The sequence below is a fragment of the Tupaia chinensis genome, unplaced genomic scaffold (assembly GCF_000334495.1).
Source record: "Tupaia chinensis unplaced genomic scaffold, TupChi_1.0 Scaffold000232_3, whole genome shotgun sequence".
In the NCBI taxonomy this organism is placed as follows: Eukaryota; Metazoa; Chordata; class Mammalia; order Scandentia; family Tupaiidae; genus Tupaia; species Tupaia belangeri.
The window spans coordinates 265,859-276,676 of record NW_006159709.1 but is presented as its reverse complement, the minus strand read 5'-3'; the positions used below and the strand labels follow the sequence as shown (position 1 = coordinate 276,676).

The window sequence follows — 10,818 nt, the reverse complement described above, 5'->3', positions numbered from 1 at the left end:
AGTATCCTGCGAGACTCCCTGTTGATTCGTCCCCACCAGGTATGGAGGAAGGGGTATTGGCCTGCTCTGAGTTCGGCTCTTCCCCCACGGGGGCGAGGGTTCCGCCTTCCCTGGGCTTCCGTCTGCACGGGACCCACGAGTGCAAGGAGTCGATTAGGCCCTGAGCGTCCCGCTCGGTGTAACCATCAGGGTAAACCTTAGACCATTCCTTGCCCATTTGTAGCACTCACAAATTCTAAAGTTACCAAGCACATGACCACAGAGTACAACAGTGTACTTCAAATTCAAGTGAGCCTAGTTTCCTTCGAGGCACACTTTGGAACTTGTTACCCGCGCACACTCTCGCACGAGACACAAACTAACACGAGGTTACCATCGGCGAAAGGCCCACCCCACCGCCTGCAAACGTGCACCCGAGTCAAGCAAGCCTGTCCCCGCTCCTTTCACAGAACCCAAAGGGGATAGGACATTGACTCACCGGCCTATGACCCGCTTTCACTGACTTAAAACGAGCACGTCCACTTCTTACTCTCGCGCTAAATCTAGCGGCCGACCTCGCGGTGAGGATCGGAACGTCCTGAAACCAGCCCTGAAACTGAACCGGTTCTGGCGATGCAGAGCTTGTCCAGCAGGTCATTTCCGCCCGTGAGTCCTCCCGGCGCCGTCTGTTACCAGCCCAACTACGTCCAGCTGTGCTGCCCGGGTCACTGAGGCGAGAGGCAGAGGCTGGAGAACGGAGGAGGGGTTCCTTTCTGAAACCAGTGACAGGGAGACTGCGAGCACCATCAACTGTCAAGAAATTTAAATTCTTTAATCATTTATTTTAAATAAATGGAGTAATAAACCATGTTCAGGGGCCAGCCTTAATTATTTCTAAATTGATTTATAGATTTAATACAATCCAGAACAAAACCTCCACGGGGTGTGTTGTTTGACAAGCTGATATTAAAATTTGTACAAATGTGAAAAAAAGTCCAAAAATATATGGAACCACTGTTCAGCCATTACTAATCATAGAAACAGAAAATTAAACCAAGATTAGACACTATGACATATCCACCACATTGATAACATTTCAAACTCTGACAGCATCAAGTTTTAGTGAGGATGTTGAGCAAAGGAACTCTCACACACCATTGATGGGAATGTTAACTAACTAGCACACCACTTTGGAAATTTTACACTTAGCTGGTGGTTATGTTTCGTGACTTTTTTCATAAGTATGTCTAAACGTCAAAAAAAAATGAAGGAAAGGAGGAAGGAAATAATCTATTAATATATATTTCAAAAGATAAACAACAGAAGAGATTTGTTAAAATAAACTCTACTTGGAGGGAAAAATAGAGCAGAAAGTAGAATTTGTCTTTGCTATAAACAGAATGTCAAAATCTGAGCAGTAAAAAAAAATCCTAAAACACTCAAAATCTCACATTACATTACATATTTGGAATGTAAGGTTATACCCAAACCAATAGAAATACTGTTACCCATTTTTAAATAAGCAAAATCTACATCAGTTGTAGCACACACTCTGCTACAGAGCACAGGATTGGAAAGCTCGAGGGCAAGGAAAAATCATTCCAGAGGGTATCTCAAGCCAGTTAGTGGGTATTGTTCTTAGCTTCTGGGTAAGTACTCTCAGAGAAAGTCTTGCAGGTGCTACAAAAACCCAAGTGCACATTATTTTGCAAAAGGGCAAAGCAAAGCAAGAGAATTAAAGAGCACTTCCCTAAAGGTCAGAACAAAGTGAGATTTCACTTCTTACTTTCTACAGAAATGAATGACTATTGTGAGAACACTAGCAACGGCTTCAAGGATGCTCCCTAACTGATTGAAGTGCCAGAAAAGAAACATTAGGTACAGTATACAAAAAACAGTATTTATTTACATCTCATTTACTTTGAAAAGAATGGAGAAGCTGTGAGAAAAACATGTGTAAAAAGGAAAGTCTCATTTTACTTAACCCATTTGTTAGAAAAATGACAAAGTATTGACCTAGAATCATGGATCTAAGGGGACTCAAAGAATTTACACAGATTAACCTTGTATCTTTAAATAAAACTGAAATTATACCATTGCAGGCAGATGAAAATCTACTCCTCTCACAGATGAATGCCAACTAATTATACGAGGCAACTTCAAAACTTCACGACAAAACAGAAATAAAGAACAAGTATATTTTGGTGCAAAAAAAAATTTTGAACTATGTGCATAGCTTTTTTCATAATAGACATTTTCCATGAACTTTTTGAAGACCCCGTGTATATATTATTAAAAGAACCAGCCTTAATTAAATCTGTCACAGCATCCAATAAAACAGTGATAAAACACAGCTATCACAATAAATGACATTCAGAATTATTGTGCAACAATGAAAAATGGAATGTACACAGGAAAAATGACAATTGGCTATTAAGTCAATAGCGTCACAGTAACAGTAGTATCTTTCTCATTCAAGTATATACATTATCTTTAAGACTCGGTTATAGCAAAGACATCAGTAACTAAAATGTATACACAATTATTTTATAAACACCACAAAAATGACAAAAAAATCATAAAAATACCTCACCTTCAAATTCTGTAACAACTATAAACATGTTGATATTACTACTAGGTATTTGACTCAATTTTTAATTGATTTGTACACTATAAAAATAGCATCATTTTATAAGAATACTGATAATGGCTCAACATTTTTTAAAAACTCAGATAATCTTTATATTTCAGTAGTCTGTGTTTTATGCTTTTTTTTTTCCCCTTCTGCCACCATTGTCCTTCTGACTACCCAGTCACTAAAAACAATGGCGGTCTCTAACCACTGTTGCTATAGAAGTGTTACATTCGAAAACTTCTAGTTCTTTGAAATGGTTGGAAAGGCTTTTTCAGTGCCCACATCAGCAACTGCGGTTTCGGTTTGGGTTTTTCAGGAAACAGAAGTGCTTCACTTTCTGGTGTAGGAAATCGTTCTTGGTAAACTTCAGGATAGGATTTCTGAAACTGAAAAAAAAAAGATCCAAAAAGAGTCAAAAAAGACATAAGAGAATCAATAAAATTGGGCAGCCAAATTTAAAAATAAGAGTTTCTGATTCTATAATTTTCTGGGTTTTGTTTTGCTTATTTTTGTTGCTATTTGACTCAAATTTTTGTAGACCTAATTCATCCTTCCTTTGATCCAAATCTTCAAATACTGTTTTCTTTTAGTCATATTTCTTAAAATTTCCCTCACTGCCAACCACACAAAGAGACTTCAAGCTATAAATATTCACAAGTAGCCCTGACTTATGTTCTATACAGTTAAGAAACCATTTGGGCCCAATTTCATTTTACCTTTTTATTTATTTATTTTTTGGGGGGAGAGGTTTTCTTTCTTATTGGGTGCGTATTTTCGCCAGAAAGACAGAGAGATAGAAAGCGAGAAATCACCACCAGAGGGGATGGCCACGCTGCAATCCCTCTCCTTCATTCTCCTCTTGGGATCCTGGGCACGAACGCACACGCGCCCAGCGTGAGTTTAAGGCACTGGGTCCAGGACTCAAACTGCAGTCAACTACATGGGAGTCCAGCAACATAGCCATTATGCTAACTGCTAGCCCTCATTTTACCTTTTCTCTTCTTCTCCAACTCAGACCTATCAGCTTATGACCAAATGGAAGAGAAAATAATTGGGTATACAAACTTTATCAAAAGCTTAAAGAAAGGCACTATTTTTTTTTCTTTAGTCCTTACCACTGAAATCTTCTCCAAAATTACTAAGAAAAACATGATTTATGAGCCCAGAACTCCATTGCTCTGTGTATAATTCTATATATAAGGGGTAACCTGGAACCCATCGAAGCAGGATTCAAAGCCATTCATCTGATCAAGGATTAATCTTTAAGAATGATCAAAATAACTTATTTTTGTATTGATAAACAACTCTTAAGCTGTGTTGTCTAACCTAACAGGAACTAAAAACTTTTCAATGATGCCTGAGGCACAAAACCATTATCAATGGCTTTAAAGCTAGGCATTTTACACATTTATGAATTCAGTCTGATTTGCCTTTTAAAAGATAAAATCTGCTCTCATGACAACTTATCTGAATTTAAAGTAATTGTTCTGCTAATTCACATGATGGCACATATGGAATCAATAGCCAAATATTAGAGAATAACTTCATAAGAGTTGGATAATGGTTAAAGATCTACATTGGAGATTGAAAAAATTGACGAACTTTGTGAATCAATAAGATCTCTAGCTGAATAATATGCTTTCAAAAGTGCTATGGTTTCAGAAGATGATATCAATATGAAGCCTATTAAAATACAGGAAAAAAGAGGAACCAGCAGATGGCATAATGGTTATGTAGCTGGACTCCCACGTAGCTGACCACAGTTCCAGGCCTGGACTCAGTGGCTTAAAACACACCAGGTATGTGTGCATGCATGCCCAAATCCTGAGAGGAGAATGGAGGAGAGGGTATCGTGGTGTGGCCACACACATCCCTGGGGGTGATTTCTTGCTTTCTATCTTTCGGTCTCTCTGGCAAGTGCATGTGCCCTATAGCAAAAATCTCTCTCTCTAAAAAAAAAAAAGAAAAGAAAAAGAAAAAAATAAAGAACAACAAAAGAACAGTAGGGAAGAGAAAAATGAAGAATATCCTTCTAGGCAGCCTGCAAACCTGTGGGTTAAGGAGTCTGGATCCCATATGGCCTATTGCCTGGTTGAGTCCAGGGCCTGGCAACTCTGAAACCATGCCAGACATATTTGTGTGCCCAAAATCCAAAAGGGAGAAATAGAGAAGGGGCTGTGGCATGATCATCCCCATGGGGGAGGTGCTCTCTTACTTTACCTCTCTCTCTGGCCAGCACGTATGCTCTCTAATCATGATTATCTTCTTACCTGCTTCAATTTCTTCTTCTTCTCTTTGCTGGAGAGTTTGGCATCTGTTATAACTTCCTCCAGCAAGGCTGCCAGGGGTTCCTGGGAGCCAAATGCTCTTTGGTACTCAAATTCCTCGGGACTAATTTGACGACAAAACGATGGAGCAGATAGAGTGATATCCATGTCAGCTCCTGGGTATTTGATCTGAGACAAAAGATTAGCAGAGAAAGGAAAGCATGTATTTTCAAATAAATAACAAACATTAGTTGAGATCAAATATGGTATTTCTCCTAATGGGAATGCCATATTATTCTTCAATTTGATTAGGGGAAATTCTATATTAAGAAGTAAACATGTTGCTATAACTTTAGAATAATATCAAAGCCATAGTTTTAAACAAAAGATTAGAAAAATAAAAGATTTTTGCATTTTAAAACAAAGATCCATTTTAATTTTAAAAATCTTGTGCCTTTGAATAAGATTGAATATTCAAACATAAATTAAAACATATTGACTAAAATGATTCAAAACGGTTGCAACGTTAAGCATACATCGTGAGCCACTCAGCTCCTTCCCACATCGGGAAAACAACATAGGTGCAGACACGGCATAAGAGAAAAGGAAGAAGGGAGAAATATGAAAAAGTCAACCACAACCTGTGAACACTTGAACAACCCATTAAAAACTATCGATTTCAGAGTCCAGAGTTTTTTCAAAAATATAGCACTCAACTATTCTTCTGCATTAGATAAAATTCCCAATATTCCATTATATTCCCATGTATATCCTCTGATTTTTGTTTCCAGAAGCCATGACTGAAAATAAATACGTTGCCAAGGAGTAGGACACTCCGCATATTCCAAGCCTCAGTATCAGTGTATCAGATCAGCTGAAGAGACAGACCAGAACATAAGGGAAAGGGACCTACTACACAGAACACTTCCTTTTACATTTGAAGTATGAAGGGCAAAACCAGAAAGGGGCCAGAACAAAGCCCAATCCAGCCATGGAGCAACAGCTGGAAGCCTAGGGCTTGAACACAGCATTAGATACCCATAACCGCAGGGTGCAGACAAAGGCCAATAGCAGGCTGCTGCCGAAAACATCGCCTTCCTCGCAATTTATCCCCAGGTCAGCCCTGAAACTGCCTCCAAGCAATTCACTGGAATAATTCAAGCAACGCTGCACAATTTCAGAGAAGCACTGCCCTATATGTGATATGGCAGAGGGGCTTAGTGACCTGTGCAAGAGAACAGAGATCTACAGGCTCTGAGTGCCAAAGGAACACTTTGTTCAGCAGTTCTGAGTACTTCCAAGAGAGAAAATGCAGCAGGACTACTGAGTGGTTACTGACTTACCTGCAGTGCACATCATGGTGCCTTTCACAAGTCATGTTGATCTGCATTTAAATTAATCATCACAGCACAGACTTCAGGTCTTCAGGTGGCAGCAAGGGGCTCACAGGGCCAGGCTGCTGCTACCTTTGCCTGTGCTATGCGTGTGATACACAAACCCATAAGGTATGCAGCACAACCCAGTGATTGCTACAGGCTATTCATCCCTAATCCACAAATCGGAATCCAGCATGCTCCAAAACCCCAATTTTTTAAGCAACAAGATTCCACACCTGACCTCAATGTACACAAACTTTATTCCATGCACATAATTAAAAATAATGTATAAAATTATCTTCAATCTATATGTATAACAAAGTATATATGAAACATAAATGAGTTTCATATTTCAACTTGGGTTTCATCCCCAAGATATCTCATTATGTATATGCAAATATTCCAAAGTCCAAAAATAATTTGAAATCTGAAATACTTCTGGTCCCAAGAATTTTGGATAGGGAATACTCAACTTGTTTAACATTTCTTTGCAAAAATTCAATAAGTATTTTTCATTTTTACTTTTTTTAAGTCTGGCTCGTAAAAATATTGAGAAAAAGATTAAACTGAAATAACAATAACATTATAGCTTTCACTAATGAAAATGGCAAAGATATATATGTATGTTAATGATAATATTCGATAAGTCATAAAGGTGAAAATAAATGAATACACACTTTCTTAGACCACTGACAGAAATGTAAATTGAAACATCATTCTAAAGAGAAATTTGGCCATCTGCTAATCAATACTTAAAATATTAATAAGTTTATGGCCTGTGACTAAGCACGCTACTCGTAGGAATTTTTTCTTACAGAATAAAAATCATAATCTCCCCCCCAAAAAATCTAACTATAATAATATTTACTACTATATTATTTACAAAATGGGGGCAAAATGGAAACAATCTATTTATCAAGAATATCATTTAAATAAATTATAATGTATCCATATTGTGGAATACTATGTTGCCAGGAATAATTATAGGATAGCAGGTTAATATGACAACAATGTAAGCTACTAATCGTAGGCTAACTATGTGATAAACACTGTTGTAAGCACTTTAAAATAACTTCAATCCCTAAAACATCTTTATAAGTTAGTACTCATTATTATTCCTATTTTACAGACAAGGAAAGAAAGATACTGGGACTGATACTGACACAGAGATACCACATAATTTGCTTAAGGTCACACAGCTAATAAAGGGCATGTCATGAATTCAAACACCACTTAGCTCCAGAGACTATTTCTGGATACTATGGTGTCAATCAAGAACATTTAATAATATAGATTTCATAATATAGGGAATTGTTCTCCTACTGTGAAACAAAGCGAAATAAATTATTTTTTAAAAAAAGGAATATGGGAGGGAGGGAGGAAGGAAGGACAGAGGAAGTGAAGGAGGAGAAAGAATAAAAAAGGAAGGGAGAGAAAAAAGGAGGGAGGGAAGAAAGGAGGGAAAGGGATGGGAAGGAGCAGAAGGGAAGAAAAAAGAAAGAAGACAGAAAGATACAACACACACACACACACACACACACACACACCTGAAAGACTATTAATACTATGAACACTTTTTTTAGAGATTTTTGCTATAGGGTACATGTGCTTGCCAGAGAGACAGAGAGTGAGCGAAAAAAAGCGAGAAATCATCCCCCACGGGGATGGCCATGCCACAATCCCTTCTCCATTCTCTCTTAGGATTTTGAGCACATGCTCACTTGCATGAGTTTCAAGCCACTGGGTATGGGATTTGAACCATGGTCAGCCATGTGGGAGTCCAGCAACATAATCACTACACCATCTGCTGGTCCCAATACTATGAACATTTTAATGTAACTATGTACTTTTCAGTGTGTATTTTTTTTTGGGGGGGGGGGAGAGGTTTTCGCTATAGGACACGTGCTCTCACCAGACAGACAGAGAGAGACACAGAGACAGAAAGCAAGAAATCGCCCCGCAGGGGGGATGGTCACACCGCAATCCCTTCTCCTCCATTCTCCTCTCAGAATCTTGGGCACGCACGCACATGCGCCCGGCGTGAATTCTAAGCCACCAGGTCCGGGACGCAAACTGGTCGACTACATGGGAGTCCAGCTACATAGCCATTATGCTAACTGCTGGTTCCTTTTTTGGTGTGTATTTTTTATATTTCCTAAATCTCTACAAGGTATTTGGTTTACAAATGCAGAAAAACGATTGGGTTGTTGGAAAAGTCATGATGCATTTTTGCATTAAAAAAACGGAAAAATATATCATGACTTTTCTTTTTTTTTTGGAGAGGTTTTTGCTATAGGGCGCGTGCGCTCGCCAGACAGAGAGAGACAGAGAGACAGAAAGCGAGAAAGCGAGAAACCCCCCCCCCAGAGGGGATGGTCACGCGGCAATCCCTTCTCCATTCTCCTCTCAGGATCTTGGGCATGCTCGCACATGCGCCCGGCATGAGTTTTAAGCCACCGGGTCTGGGACACGAACCGCGGTCGACTACGTGGGAGTACAGCAACATAGCCATTATGCTAACTGCTGGTCCCATATCATGACTTTTCTGATGACTCAATAGAAAAACATTGTTTACTTTAATTTTTAAATTGCACACTGGAAACAACTGAATAGTTAATTATTTTCAAAATACCTTAAGATGCAGCAGTTCACTGATCCTTAATGTAGAGCCTCAAAATGTATTTAAGAAAAAGAGGTTTGATTAGTCAGAGGAGCCAGGCAGAACTTCTGCCTGTCTTTACCAAAACTTTCTGCTCCCACAGGCTAGCATACAAACCCCACCTCAAGGCCCACGTAATACCAGTATATTACATGTCTTTTGCATCACTGTACTGTAACCAGAACAACACTAACAATAGCTACCTTTTAAAGGGTACCTGCTATAGGATAAAAATTCACATCAGGGCTTTACAGTATAGCATTTGAATCTCCACAATGCTTTGTATAGAGTAACAATGGTCCATTTTAACACTTGAGGAATGGAAACAAAAAAGTTAAAGGACTTGCCCAGAAACACACAATGAAGAAGAGTAGAGCCCGGAGTTTGGCCAGTGTTTGATGGCTCTAATGCCAGTGTTTTATCACACACCTTTTCTAGCAGGAAGTATGGTACGATGGTTTGGAGCACTGACTATGGTGGCTGATTACAGTGGTTTGAATCCTGCCTGGCTCTGTAACCCTGAAAAGGTTACTTAAATTCTCCATGACTCAGCTTCCTCATGCAAAAGTGGGAATATTAAAAGCATCTAGGTCACAGAGATGCTGTGAATCAAGACACTTATCACATATAAATCATTTCTGACAGTAAGAACACGGAGATTCTGAACAAACTCATTCAAGGAATTTGTAATCGAAACTATGCAGCATTGGGCCAACCAAGGCAGCGTGCACCAGACACTGCTGCTCAGCAGGCTAGGTACGCACGGGAGGCCCAGTGTGATCCCAGCATCCTAAACACCGGATGTGGTGTGATGCCTGTAAGGTCAGCTACTTGGGAAACTGGCCCAGGATGATTACAACACAGGGAGACTGTCTAAAACACCGCACACATGCATGACAAAAAATAGGAAGCACTAATTGATATGACAAAACCAAGTGTACATTCCAGAAATGTCCAATGACAATGGCAAGCACCTATCATGCTTACTATGTGCCAACACCTGTTTAAAACAATTTTTACATAGTAATTTGCTTAATCCTCATAACAAAATGTCCCAGAAGCCAGCACACTTACGTGATTTTCAGTTGCAGATTTTATAGAACAATAATGTTCATTCTTTACCTGAACTCTTCGTAGATGAGCTACACGCTCCTCTATAGAGGTCTGCAGGGCCAAAGGGACTTTCAGAATCTCCTGGTAATTGTCCATCAGAAATGTCACCAAGCGAGCAGCCAATAACTCATCCAAGTCCACTTCATCTTTGGAACACAAGATGCAACGGGAAAATGTCTGAACCATCTAAAAAAAGAAGGTGGGGGAGGATATAAACAGAGATGAGTTTTTCCCTACTCTGAATGAGCGCAATCCAGTTTGCAAAAAGCAAATGTGAACAGTTGGTGAGAAACAGCCCAAGGTGCAGTGTGGACATGTTACCAGGCACCTGGCCATCGCAAGTGGCTAATGGGCTCATTTGCCAGCATGAACAAAATGTGTATCTCCCCTTGAAGAGGCTTAGCAGACAGGCTGAGTAATTTTTTAAATCTTTATATATAAAAATGTATATAAACTTATAGATATAAACAAATTTCTGAAAATTATCATCACCGTGACTTGGCCGATGTAAAAAAGTTAAAAGTTACAAAGGTTTTTTTTTTTTAATAGCCAATAAGTTCAAAGTTTTTTTTAAATAGCCAGTTAGTCAAATATACTAATTTCATTATTAGTATTTGTTGTTGTTAAATTTGCTGACACAGTTGGTATATTTAGATCATTTCATCTTTTCCTAGTTAACTTATTTTCTCTGGGATTTTGGATATACATTTAACAACTCCTTTGAGCAAAGAAGGGACTTTATAGGCCAGCTGGCCTGGTGCTTAAGGTGCTGGATCCCATATGACTGAC

At 39.0% G+C, this 10,818-nt stretch overlaps 1 protein-coding gene and 1 long non-coding RNA gene across 3 annotated transcripts in view; one reads left to right on the top strand and one right to left on the bottom strand.

Moving 5' to 3' along the window:
• The first annotated feature begins 217 nt into the window (after positions 1-217).
• LOC102491563 (uncharacterized) lies at positions 218-2,158 on the top strand. Its single transcript, XR_334537.3, has 3 exons — positions 218-645; positions 1,775-1,857; positions 2,082-2,158. It is a non-coding gene; the product is annotated as an uncharacterized LOC102491563 (long non-coding RNA).
• Positions 2,159-2,244: 86 nt separating this feature from the next.
• Positions 2,245-10,818, bottom strand: part of DEPDC1B (DEP domain containing 1B) — a 93,063-nt gene continuing 84,489 nt past the window's right edge. The window contains exons 9-11 of one of the 2 annotated variants that reach the window (XM_006148342.3): positions 10,039-10,215; positions 4,885-5,070; positions 2,245-3,000 (exon numbers count right to left, since the gene is read on the bottom strand). In XM_006148342.3, the coding sequence (XP_006148404.1) occupies positions 2,839-3,000; positions 4,885-5,070; positions 10,039-10,215 (525 nt within the window). In that variant the 3' untranslated portion in view covers positions 2,245-2,838. The remainder of the gene's footprint in view (positions 3,001-4,884; positions 5,071-10,038; positions 10,216-10,818) is intronic. The other variant, XM_027771817.1, reaches the window with a different exon arrangement.